Source organism: Dermacentor silvarum, chromosome 10 (genome assembly GCF_013339745.2).
Source record: "Dermacentor silvarum isolate Dsil-2018 chromosome 10, BIME_Dsil_1.4, whole genome shotgun sequence".
In the NCBI taxonomy this organism is placed as follows: Eukaryota; Metazoa; Arthropoda; class Arachnida; order Ixodida; family Ixodidae; genus Dermacentor; species Dermacentor silvarum.
Genome location: NC_051163.1, coordinates 107,576,912 through 107,590,658, shown reverse-complemented (window position 1 = coordinate 107,590,658; position 13,747 = coordinate 107,576,912). Strand labels below are relative to the sequence as shown.

The 13,747-nt window shown below is 48.4% G+C and overlaps 1 protein-coding gene across 1 annotated transcript in view; it reads right to left on the bottom strand.

The window, feature by feature from the left end:
- Nucleotides 1-4,878: 4,878 nt before the first annotated feature.
- The window catches only part of LOC119431747 (putative phospholipase B-like 2), a 121,948-nt gene continuing 113,079 nt past the window's right edge, over nt 4,879-13,747 (bottom strand). The window contains exon 4 of the mRNA XM_037699218.2: nt 4,879-5,178. Within this exon, the coding sequence (XP_037555146.2) occupies nt 4,879-5,178 (300 nt within the window). The remainder of the gene's footprint in view (nt 5,179-13,747) is intronic.

Here is a 13,747-nt window from a genome sequence, read left to right as displayed (position 1 = left end):
ATCTTGTTCATATACTCCTATGCAGTGTACCGTTTACTAAATGACAAGAGAGTTCCTGATGCATACCTTGCACGTATACACCCATGTAGTGCTTTATTTTAGTGGACTGTTTGAATGGAATAGAAAATTTTCAAATTCTAGAACACTTCCCGAAGAAACCACGCTCTCCTGGTGCAGCAGCAAGTGTTGTCGGAAGTCCGCGGCACCGGATCGTCGCGGTCCTGGCGGTGATCACGGCCACCCTGCTCGTGCTGCTGCTCGCCGCGCTTGTGACCAAATACGGCGTTGCCCTGCCGGAATCCGGACGGCGGGAATCCGCCGCTGAGGGCGACGACCTGGTGGGGGCTCACATCGGCAACGAGAACGTAGGCGACATGCCGAAGCCGGTCTCGTCGAGCGGGGAACACTTGCGAGAGACAGGCATCGCAGAAGCGGGCAGTTCCGCAGACTCCCGGCCTGAGGAAGTGGAGGAGACTGCAGGTGGCGGGCAAGAGGATATGCCGAATCATTACGCCGATAAACTGCACAGTGCCTCTGTCGGCGGGTTCGGGAGAGATGGGTTCGCGCCCTCCAGCATATGGGTGCGTAACGCTCTCGCACGTGATACTACCATAGAACTGGTTGTTGCCCGGCTAGTTAGTCCATACTTGTTATTATGTATGAATAATACGAAGTTGTGACAGGAACGATCGTCTCTTCTCTAAAAAAACCTAATTCTTAGGTTTTACGTGCCAAATCCATGATCTGATTATTAGTGACAGCAAACTGGCGTACTCTGGGTTATTTTGATCGCCTGGGGTTCTTTTGGTTTTCAAATACACGAGCGTTTTGCATTTCGTCACCATCAGAACGCGGCCCCCGCGAAGGGCTCGAGCCCGCGACATCGAGTAAAGGTTGGCAACGCCATAGCCACTGGACAACCGTGGATGTCCTCATTCTTTTGTCCAATTCTCTTTCCTTTAAACCAAACCATACGCCACCAAATGTGGTAGAGGAACGCTGCCATTGAGACACCCTTGGGGCCGCAGTTTTAAAAGTAGCGCTTTAAAATGTCCCAGCTCTTTTATTGCGTTCCGTCGGAGCACACAATGCCTTAACCTGTAGCCTTCCTTCTAAACCGAAGTTTCATTCTGGAATCAGACAGGTTTCGCCCTATGTGTATAGTTTATGTTGCACTTCGTCCTCGTCTGCTTAGTGCTGTACCTTTTGTCCTTAAATACCAGTACAGTATGTGGAATGAGTGATATATAAATATGACAACACATGTGTCCTGTTGTATTAAGCTATCTAAATACATCTATTTTATTGCGATAGCAATTATAAGGACGCTCTAGGTGAATTTCTGCCGTCGCCATCGCCGTGAGGTTCTGTATAAATCCATGGGCGATAAAATGTTCACCGCACCCTGTATGTGCGAGTGAAAGTATGCCACGATGTTCTGGCAATCGCGGATGGAAGCGGGAAGCAGGCGCACAGTATTCCAGTCGCACACAACGCTCCGAGGAAGGGGAGGGAGGTGGAGGGGCCGCGCTTTACTACGACTGCGCGCTCCCGCTGGGTTGAAAGGCTCTGGGGTTAGGGTGGGGGAGGACGAGGAGGGGGGGGGGTGCGCGTTTTGTCCCCCCAGTGCCCGCCCACGCAGCTGTATCTTGCAAGCCATCTGCTTCAGGCGCAGAGTCCGCCTCCCTGTGTTTTCGCGGCACACTCGCGTTGAAGCGAACGCCGGCACGAAGCTCAATACGCTCGCTGCTGCTGCTGCTGCGCTGACTCACTCCAGCGTGTTGACAGCGAGTTTCCGCTGTTATCGAGTGAGATGCCCTGATGTCTGCTTCTGCGCGCGGGCCACTATGCTTCTGAATTTAGTTAGTGTGCCTATGCTTACAAGTTTATACGGCTGATAAATCTAGTATGCTTACTTTGTATAGCTGTCCATAATTTGCTATCGCAATGAATGCTCAGCCTTAAGGGCGTAACTTGCGAGTTCTTTTATAATAAAGTTATCCTACTTAAATTTCTAGAAATTTTATCATAAGGTGCATATAATAAATGACCAAATGACAAAATACCTTGCTTCTGAAAGAATCAAGCGACAGAAAACTACGACTAGGCGTGACGCATTTAACTGTCTTAAGATTACGAAAATTCATAGTCACTCACTGATGATTATGATGATGATTTATTAGCATCCCCTTTGAAGCAGGGTTTTAACAAATTGTCACCTAGCCTGCTTAACTTACTTACGTATGCTATATACATGCTTTTCATTGTACCTTTTTTGTGTATATCTCAATAATCTCTCCTCTTCCTCAAAACTGAAGGTGGTTTCTGGACAACCAGCGTTCAGATTCTGCTCGGGGGGACCAGTAGAGTTCTACTACAATGGCAGCAGCCATGCCTGCACGATGCTGTCAACCCGTGGACAAGGCCTTTGCAACCGCGGTCGCAATCGCTTCACGTCCATGGAAAGCTGCCGACGACAGTGCGTGGACCGGAAAGCGCCTGCAGCGGAGTGCTACAAAAAAGCCGTTCATGCATAATGTCAGGCGTGAGTCGTATCTCGATGCTTTTACTTAACAGAAGAATATACGTAGTCAGTTACTATATAGTGTTAGATTTTTCCTTTAGAGACCTAGAAACATTGGTTTCATGCCCGGAAATTATTTAGTTGCCCAGCAAAGCGCGGCTGATGAGGCCGCACGACTCTTCAGAAATTCAGTATCGTCTAATTCAGTATCGTCAGAAGTTCAATACGTATACAAAGATACGTATGTTACGAGTGCCGCCTCTTCGCCAGCAATTTCGGTGAGCGTGCTGAGCGGCACATTACAGCGTGCTTTGAACAAGAGATTCGCACAATAAGGGCACAAGCGTCCCCAGAATAAGAATGCGTCTGTAGTGAAAAGGTAGGCCGGCGAATCACCAATGAAAGAGGGAACGATACGATGCTGTGTTTTTAGTTCTTCCACATACGTGTGTCTTTTGTATACGCTAACCATTTCCTTTCTGTGACTTATCCGCTTGAAATGGAACCGCACAAGGCCAGAGGGAACAATATAAAGAGTTTTTTTAATGTACCTAGGGAGTCGTGTATAACGTTCTCCTTTGCTGTGGACTGAAATACGCAAGACAGGCCGGCAGATGCCTAAATGTGAGCATACTATTACACAATTTAAAGCTACAGAAAGGTGGGTAGGGCTTCCTATGACTGCATTGCAATTAGTGTGGCTACACCCCGGTGTTTCAAGAGACAGCGGTCGTTGCAAAGCATTCGAGTGATCACACAAGGGTGATAGGTGAGGCCTCATTCTATATTGCCGAGGGTGATTGTGTAAGTGCGCCCTGAGTTGCCTTGTCAGATATAGAACTATAGCATATCGTGAGTTTGCAATGAATGGTGCGCTCTCCTAATCTTTCTTGATTTTTCCAAAATATTAATTAAGAATCGTTTTTTGTTCTGCGTTATGTCCTTTCATGGCCCTTATTCTCGATGCTGATTTTTCCGCGTAGCAACGCGCCACTTAGACTGCGGTTCGTCTCTTCGTTTGTCCTCCGTCCGCAGGTGCGCTATCGCTAACATTGCATATTTATTTGCATAGCTACGTCCTTCCCGAAGCATTGCTGTATGGGGGTGTTTAGACTAACAAAAAAGGGTACAAAACAAAGCAGTGTCACAAATTAGAACAAAAAGAAGGCATGATAAACGCGTGAAGGCTCAACTGTGCTTACAACTTTTCATTTTCGCATGAACAACACATTGTGGTATTTGATGCGGTAGTCTGGATTAATAGTGTCGACGCCAATCCCGCCCTAAGTGTTCGCCATTTCGTGGTTTGCGAAAGCTCTGTCAGCAATAATGACGCTTCGAGAGCTTGCTGGTGTAATTTCAAGATATAGCTTAGCCCAATATCATATGTTCAGTTTCTGCTTAACGTAGAAGGGATATCAGCTATTTCGTGATCCGATTTGTCTACTAGCGTCAAGTGAAAACCACTTACAAAGATGATCAGGCGGCAGGCACACTTTGGAGTTGTGGCCATTCAAGTGACAATGTCTCCGCTGTTTACGTGGTGCACCTGGGACACAACTACAAAAGTAGTAGTTTTCTCTGGCTCTCTCGCTCGTTTTCGTAGTTGAAGTATCTGGTCTCCTTGGAATTTCGAGTTCGCGACGCGTCATGCGCAGGCAGCCTCCTTTCGTCTTGCAGTCTTTGTCATGCCGCTGTCATTACATCGTTGTAATCGTCATTGTCACGCTGTGGTCATACCGTTGACTTTATGCCACCTCCATCGTGCTGTGATTTTCGTTACAACATCGTTGTCATGCTGTCATTGTTATGCCGTCGTTGGCATGGCGTCGTTGTCACGGCGTCGTCACGAAAATGTTGTACTGATTTCTAGACAATGCATCGTCTTGTCTTCATACACACTTGCCCCCTACCGTCATCTCGACACCTAAACAGTTTTAGCCGAAAAAGCTCGACTTGGCTATCGCTCGATTCGACTATCGCTTGACTTGGACAACCTCGTCCAGTTGGTTTCTGCCAATATTTTTTTCGCCAGCCATTCGTAAGTTATGCCTCGGCCCCTTCCCGCCACCAACTGCTGTCTTTCCCATACGTGTAAGTTTCCTGCGCAACGTACTGTTTAATAGTGCAGCAATACATTGTAACAGGTGCTGATCTATTCTTAACAGCGAATTTGGCACGGTCTATCAATGAAATGTTTATTACCAAATTTTAAATCTATGAAACGAGTACGTTTTTCATGGATTTTTGTTGTTCTAAGTGCCATTCTATTTGTCATTACGCTATGTCCGTCGACATTGATCGGAGTCTACGAATAATATCACCAGTGCGCTGGAGTTATAATCAGGATGCTTTTAATTGCTGGCTAATAGGACGCTGTCATGACCATCTGTAGACAAGCTGAAGCTACCAGTGCGGTTGTTTTCACCTTGCCTAGCTGCTTCCGTCGTCAGTTTTATGCTGGCGTGCTGACGCAGGAGAGACGTCATCGAAACCTGGTGGTGGTACGTGGACGGCAAGGGGTGTCGCCGCTGGCAGTTTCCCGAAGGCCGCTGCCCGTCACTAGACGCGGACGTGTACCCAACGGCTCTGGAGTGCGTCCGCCGATGCGCCGAGAGTGGTGGATCACCATGCCGCGTCCCGAGAGCCGTCCCCTGCGAAGCCAAGCAGCTTCGCTACGGGTACATCGCGGATGCGTCTGCGCATGGTGCAAGAACCAGGCGTTGCCGCGAGCTGCCCTCTGCTGGTGGCGGAGGCGCACGGCAGCACTGCCTCGCCGGTGCCAACAGGTTTCCGACCTTGAAGGCCTGCCGGAGGAGCTGCATGCGTGCTCGTTCCTAGCGTGTGCACCTACGTGCGTAAGGAATGGGAGGGGGGGTCCCGAGCATCCGAGTATTACACGAGCAATACAGGCATTTCACGTTGCACGTCCGTTTCATTGGTGTCACTTAGTGATTAGTTTATTTACCCACATTGTGCCCCCTGCTCTCCGCGGGGCAACGAGGTACCAGGGACTGTGAAGTCATAACGTGAGTGCTATTGAAGATGGACCTGATTCAAGAATGGTGATAAAAATATTCATCAACAAGAACGTCAATGTATCATACAACACATCGTATGTATACAGTATGTTATATACAGGCTTACATGCTATCATGTCATCCCAATTGTAATTCCTTTCCAGTGAAACTTATTCACCAGGGCTTTTCACATATTGCAAATAAAGGAGTGAATAAATTACGATTGCCGTTCCTGATAAAGCAAATTCAAGAGCATTGCAAATAAAGGAGTGAATAAATTACCATTGCCGTTCCTGATAAGGAAAATTCAAGGGCAAACTGCATAACAAGTTATATTGCGAGCAAATGTCCCCCCAGTATTGTAACCTTTTACTGCATTCTTAAGCATCATTTGGTCATTCACAAGACCAAAAACAAAAAGGGGAAAAATTGAGAGGTGCAGGAGAGTGCAGAAGAAGGGTGCACGACGCTACAAAGTGTCACACCAACAATGTAATTGGGTATAAATGTGCATTAGCGACATACGTAAGCAAATGTTTACCGACAAGTGTTGTGTGTATTATTATGAAGTGTCGGCATTATTTCTCGTGCATTTTACAAAAGAAAATGATTTAGTCCGGCATTAAGTATCGAGAAGAACGCTATTGTGACATATCTGAGCATTTCTTTCGCGCAGCCTTCAATATTCCTCAAATTTGCAAAATTGTCCAGCGTGTTTATTGCAAGAAGCATTTACTGTCGAATAATTAGGTCACACCCCCGCTGTTTCATCAACTCTAAAACGGTTAGCAGATATTTGGCAAATTGCTGCAGATGCAATATCAGCCGACACGTTTTTTGACAAACATGCGCATGTGACCGAGTATGCATATCGTTTTCATTGTGTGCGAAACAGCTGCATGTGCAGCCATGGCCGTCTTGCATGCGAGCACGCATGTAAATATCAGCGACTTATGCGATCAAAGGAAACCACTCTACTAAGGCGGTATTCCAGTATGCGAGCATTTTCGGGCACTCTTTCCCTTTAGCAAGATGTCAATTAAGCGACAGTCGCAAAACAGTGAATGATTCAACGGTCTTTTTTATTAGGCGAACCTGTGCCAACGAAAGCAAGTTGCGCTTGAAGCACAACGATAGCGGCGAACACAGTCGGCGATCGTCGAAATCTCTATAGCTGCGAAACGCGTGGGCTTTTATTCATGAGTCATCGAATGTTCCAGATTAATCCCTGGTGCGCGCGTGTCTTCCAGAAAGCACTAAACAACTCTCGTCGCTCATAAAGTAAGATTACATAAGCGCCGGTGACCACAGACGACAGATAGAAGCATCGATAAATTAAAAAAACTTCCGATACACAGCAGGCGCGTCGTGCGCGGAGCGATAACGTTTAAGATTTGTAAGCCGGTGAAAAGTGGTCAATGGGTGCTCTTTGACGCCCAGCGTCAAGAACCGTACTTTCTTTTCTTCAGACATGTCGGGGTCGGCGTGAAGGAAGAGGCGAGTCATCTCCTGGCGTGAAGATTGCAGTGTTCTCGTTCGGCAATTGCACTCTGGTTTCTCAGAGAACTTCGGCCCTTTCCTTTCGTACTACCATCGTGAAGGTCCTCACGAAGTACGCCCCGCCTCACGAGGGAGGTCTCTCTCTTTTTTCTAACCAGGTCCGAGCAGCGTTATCCAACGAAAAGTAGACATGACACAGCTTGTCGTCGTCGCTCCATTTGTTGAACGTCGCTGTCCTCTCGCATGTCGCTAGTCAGGTTTCAGGGTCTTCAGTCGATGATCCGTGGGAGGTCGCCGGCTCCCGAGGTTGTTGCAGCAGGATGGGGGACGCTGCGGCTGCTATTGGGGTCGTTGATTTAGCCTTGATTGGTGTGGTCTTCTCGGTAAGAAGTCCGTACTTCGACAGAAGTCCTTGCTGCATACGGCTAGCTCACTGGTCCTAGCCGACGTTGGTGTCGTCCTCTGGATTTGCGCTGGTATCGCGGCTTTGCGGGGGCGTTCGATGCATGAACGCACTAGCACCTCCACCAGATGTCACGTAGTAGTGACTGTGAAGAAAACAGCCGCAAAACTGTGAATGACGAAACGGGCTTTTTTTTAATGGGCCAACCTGTGCCCACAAAGGAAAGTTGCACTCGAAGCACAACGATAGCGGCGAACACAGTCGGTGATCGTCGAAATCTCAATAGCGGTGAAACGAGTCGGCTTTTATACATGAGTCATCGAAGGTTCCAGATTAAGGCTTGGTGCCCGCGTGTCTTCCATAAAGTACTAGACAATTCGCGTCGCTCATACAATCAGATTAAATAAGCGTCGGTGACCACACACGACGGTTAGAAGCATCGATAACGTTCGAGAAGCTTACGATACTGCAGGCGCGTCGGCGTGGAGCGATAACGTTTAAGATTTGTAAGCCGGTGAAAAGTGGTCACTGGTGAAAGATAAACAAGTACGTGTGTCAATATCGTTGTCGGCACTGTGCCAGGAGTACAGTCACCGGTGAAAACGTACGGGTCCTGCGCAACTCATGGGAAATCTCGCGAGAGCATCGACGAAGGTGATCGTCCAAAAATACTATCAGTTGAACCACCACGCCTTTTTAAAAATTATGGGGTTTTACGTGCCAAAACCACGCTATGCCTATGAGGCACGCCATAGTGGGGGACTCTGGAAATCTTGACCACCCGGGGTTCTTTAACGCGCACCTAAATCTAAGTACACGGGTGCTTTCGCATTTCGCCCCCATCGAAATGCGGCCGCCGTGGCCGGGATTCGATCCCGCGACCTCGTGCTCAGGAGCCCAACACCATAGCCACTGAGCAACCACGGCGGGTCCACCACGCCTTTTGAGAGAAGCAGTCGACATTGCCCGCAAGAGGTATGCTGTTCACGAAGCTTGCCACACCAGTGGGTGGCGTGGGCGCTGCTATCAGACTAGTTTCCATCGGCCGACGTAACAGATCATGCTCCATCATGCTTGAACCGCGGAATTTTCAGATCCTATCGAATACGATAATTCAAGATAAACGCTCTGCGAATATTTCCAATTTGCAAAGAAAGGGAAATATATGGCTGCGTGGAGTTCGTTGCGCAGAAACGGATGGTTTACGTGATTTGATAACATTTAATGCCGTAAACAATTAGATGTCCAAGTCAGCTGAGAAGATGCGAATTAACGACAAACATCTCGAAGGTGACAAACATCACCTGGTGCCCCAAGACAGTAATAAATTAAGGGGATGTCAGGACACCACATTCACGTAGTGTGCTCATTGAAGGATCTATCTATTTTAAGCGCCACACATTCTTCAAGAGGAATTCAATTACATTGAGATGAACCAAACAATAAGATGGTTTTCTTAAGTCGAGACAACTGAATCGTAGGCGGCCTAAGGGAAACATGGTCATTGAACGACTGGAAGCAACTGTGCAGAAACCACCAAAGTCAAGGGGTAGAGCGCCCACTTGCATCTTTCTTGCATCCTGTGCGTCGGAAACTGTTGCTTTCCCTTGCAGTGTTTGACCAGGAAGAAATAATTACCGATATCAAACGGACAATTCTTGCTTTGCTGGAGTACAAAACAGGGCTCGTGCCGTATTCAAAATTTGAAATACGTACGCACTTCCATGCTCAAGCCGCTGTAGCCGACCGAACAGGGTGAAATTTCGTCAACTGATGTTCATTTTCTCGAATTATTGTGGCGGACACTCGCTTGTGAAACGCATTCATTCGGCTGCGGAGATGCCTGCAACTCATTTCTTAAAAACAGCGATATTAAGTGCTTTATCGGGAGAGATAGAGATATGTAGTTAACTGTAGTTGTTTTGAATGCACCTTTTGAAACGGCTCTAAAAATTGTTGTGCGAGTTGCCGCATGAGTTTAGGTTGGGCGAATGCAACGCTGCACATGCTCCCGTCCTATTTCTTGTGAATTGAGTGGAAAAGTGCACCGACGCACGAACATTGTCACCTGCTGCGGGTCATCCAAGCCCTCTACACAAATGCGCACTTAGCACTGGTGCCAGTATTTATTTTTTTTAACTGCGGAGCTGTGTAAGCCGGCCGTAAGCCCGTGATGAGTCGGCAAAAATGTGGACCGATCCTGGCAGGTGTGCAGAAGTGGTCAAAGGGCACTGGTAAATACCTCTGTGAACTAGCGAAGCTAAGTATAGCTAAGCCTAGCTAAGTCAAGCTACGCATGGTTGGGAGTGCTTAAGCTTAGTCTGTCATCAAAATCCAATCGATAGCCAATCAATAGCTAACCAAAAATCGATCAATAATCAAGCAATTACGGAAAATACTGGGGATGACTTGGTAGAGCTTAGCCTAGCCCAAATACGTGGCCAATACCTTGTGATAGCCAATCGATAGCCAATCAATAGCTAATAGATAATCGATCAATAATCAATAAGCTCCGGAAAATTCTGGGGATGACTTGGTAGTGCTTAGCATAGCCCAAATACGTGGCCAATACGTTGCGCTAGCCAGTCGACCTACATGACCTACACGACACGAAAGTTGACACATGCGTGTCAACATGTAGAGCATGAAACAGCCGCCTACGTTTTGATCGTTTCGTTAACTTGGTAGGCTCCGCTCCCCGCACCCTGCTTCACAATACATCAATTCCCACAGGTCATGGAATTTGCCGGCCTTTTCCTTTGTCAACTTGTCACCATGACTAGCCACTGTGGCTTAGTGGCTACGACATTGTGCTTCTGAGCACGAGTTGGCAGGTCTGATTCTCGACCGCAGCCTCCCCATTACGATGGGGATGGAATTCAAAAGCGCCCAAGCACCATGCTTTGGAGGCATTGCAAAGAACCCCAACGTAGTCAAATTTAACTCAGAATCATCCAATACGGCATTCTTCATAACCAACTGCGCAGTATGGGAATGTTAAACTTGGTCGTTTAAATGACCATTGGTGATGTGCATCAGAATACGGTAGAAATTATCAGAGAGAGATGGACACTGCTAGTGGCTATGGTACGAATGCATGGAAACGTTTTTATAATTAAAATAGAAGATGTTAGATACGCAAACATGACATAGCTTAAGAGTGTCTAATTGAAGTGATATGAATTGAAATTTGAGAAAGGTGAAAAAAATGGGAAAAGAGTTATAATTGGCAAACCAAGAGTAAATGCGCAAGTTCCTCAGTGATGCTTTCAGTTCTCAGTAGCATAGGTAATTTTATGTTATAACTTAGATTCTCTGCTGCATATTGAAATGCCATGTTAAAACAATGTTTACGCATTCTAAGCTTTTTAGAAGTTCTTCTGAACGACCATGCTCGAGTTTGAGTTCCTTCCTGTACACAACTGGATGATATTTTTTTCCATTCTGGACATACTTTTTGTGGGAGACTCCTATCTCAGACACAGCCGTAGGGTTGCATGCTCAGCTATGTAGGGATTTTTAGCTCTTAAATGGCGATATTCTTGTTAGGTTCTTCATATGTAATTTTTAGGTCATTTGTTTCCGAAAATGTTTGCTGTATTCAGTAGTAACATACCTTCATTCCTAATACCATCCAAATATTTCTCAAACTACTTAAAAGAAAGATAGCTAATCGAATCTAGGGTGATGGCGACAGGTGGTTTCACATGCCCTTTTTATGGCGATAACAAATGTATGTACACCCAAGGGAAGCTTTCGTCGTCGCAGTCATGTTCTGTATATGTTAATGCACTTTATGCACGTATATCGTATATCACCTTTGGTGGCCACAATGAACGCCGGTACAAAGTGGCTGTACACTTCGCGGGCACGCCCATCCACCTAGTGACCCAAGGCTATGTGAAAATTCTTGGTGTGCCGATAGCAGCAGACGGTCGGCCCGACACATGGATCCTACATTACGTCTAACTTGGCGCCGGATACTTCATTTGATACGGCGAATACCGTGGCACCTCGGGGGGGGGGGGAGGGGTCGGAACCAAGACAGCCCGCCAGCTTGTCCTGGCTACGCTGGTGTCCCGTGCAACATAGGGTGCGATTGCGTACAGACTGACGAAACAAACAAGGTGCTGTACAACAACGCACTGCGCGTTGTCACCAGGCTTCCGTGCCACGCACGGCTAGACGATCTGCGGCGCTATGCGCTACTGCCACCACCTGAACACTTTATCGAACATAGACGTGATCTAGACCAGCTCCGATGCCACTCAACTCACCAGGGCCGTGCTCTCCTGCGCGCTCTTGCGAAACTCCGGGCTCGGAGTTGGAGCAAGCACCACTGACGCCACCATGGGAGACACATACGCGACTGGTTGGCTCACGACCTTTGCCAGAGCACATGGACCCGCGCCGCCACCCAGAGCGCAGAAAGTGCTATGCAAATCGCCACATGGAGAGCCTAGCCAGCTCCTGTGCCATTCCCTTTTACGTGGACGCTGCCTTCCGCACGACGCCCGACAGTACGCGAGCCGCAGTTGGAATACACCGCCTCGACACTGGAATCCCGCGAGCCCGAGAGTACGTGATTGGCAATCAAGAACTACCAGACGTACTCACGGTCGAACTGCTGGCTGTCTGTGGCGCACTGCACGAAGCCCTCGAAGAACCTCCAGCTACGTCACAAATTACAATATATTCGTATACCGACAGTCAGGCGGCAGTGCGCGTATTACGAGCCCCCCACACTGACCCCATCTCAAGGAAGAGAGCAGAGGCAAGCAGGAGGCAGCGAACTGTACACGCAGTCGAAACGCTGGTATCGTGGGTTCCCGCCCACTGCGGAGTACCAGGAAACGAAGCGGCTCACGCCGCTGCGAGCGCAATACTAACCTTAAGCCGCAGCATCGACGTAGCAACATTTGTGCCCCTGGAAAATGACGTAAATGAAGATACATCCTTCCTAGAAAAACGACACAGGCGACGACAGCTCCGAGAACGCCTACAACAACATACGCCGAAGGAAGATCCCCTGCCTGCAGGCTTGTCGCGTGCGTGTCAAGTACTCGTGCACAAGGCCCGCACCGGTACTACCCTGACGCTGGATGTACTTCCACGCTGGCGTGCACACAAGGAAAGAAGACGCCTTCCGGGCAACATTACGGAGGAGCTACCACCTATACAGGCAAGTTGCCCAGCGTGTAAAACGGAAGCTGTACCGACCATCAGGCACTTGCTGTGGGAGTGTCCAAAGTATGCCGCCCTCCGACAAAAACACCGGGGGCAAGTGGCCAGCTTCGAGGAGAGGCTACGTCACTCTGCGAAGGCCGACAGTGTCCTGCGAGCGCTGTTCGCCTTTGCTGCAGAATCGGGAATTGTGTGCAACCATGCAGGGATGCATTTCTCGGTGGCTTGCCCTGTCCTCATCTGCTTTGCCCTTAATAGACGAATGAGCCATCCCTATCTCAATAGAGCTTTACCACACCATACCATGCACGTATATGTTTATCTAAGCCGTATAAACGGCCCAAAGCGCTTGCTCAGGGGCAGCGGCAGTTTTGACCCGACTGTGTCCTTTCATGTGATGCCGTTCGATGAGCCGTTCGCAATGGCTCAGTGCTCTGCCGATGATAAAACGGCAAACGAGCCAGAGGAACCGATGGTGTGCTTTCTGCATTTATCGCCCTCGGATTATGTATACAATCCGGCCCTCGGAAAGTCTCGACGTGCCCCAAAGGCCAGTCCTTTCTCGAGAACCTGTGCCCTCAATGTCGCCTTCATCAAATCCCCTACTCGTGCCGCTGCAGCAACAAACTGGCGGCTCAGTGAGTGCTGAATGTCATTAAAGAAAGTCGCAGTTTCGCCCGAAAGGCGAACCATCAATTAGGATAGCAAATTTACTAGTAGAGTACACGGAGTGAGAAGAGAATTTTATGGGCTGCATAAACTTGGACTCATTCGCTTACCAACTCAATTAACAAGCATGGTGTCAGCGTGCTCAAGCAACACGAAATAGATATCACTCGATGACCGCAGACAAGCACTGTCAAAACGATGGCGTGTGCAAGCGCGGCAGGAGCATAGACCGAAGGTTCCTCTGCTCTGTCGCTTCAACGGAAGCTGAGCGGCGAAAGCACAGCACATATAAAGGTGAGAGCCGTGCGAAGATCACTTTCAATATACGCTGCGCGCGACAGCCCTCAGCCGCGCAAAGTACGCAATTCCTGGCAGAGTAAAAGCCGCGCACCCTCCCTCCCGTGCTGCCTTCCCGCTTTTCTCCTTTTGCGTGGGAGATTAAATCGC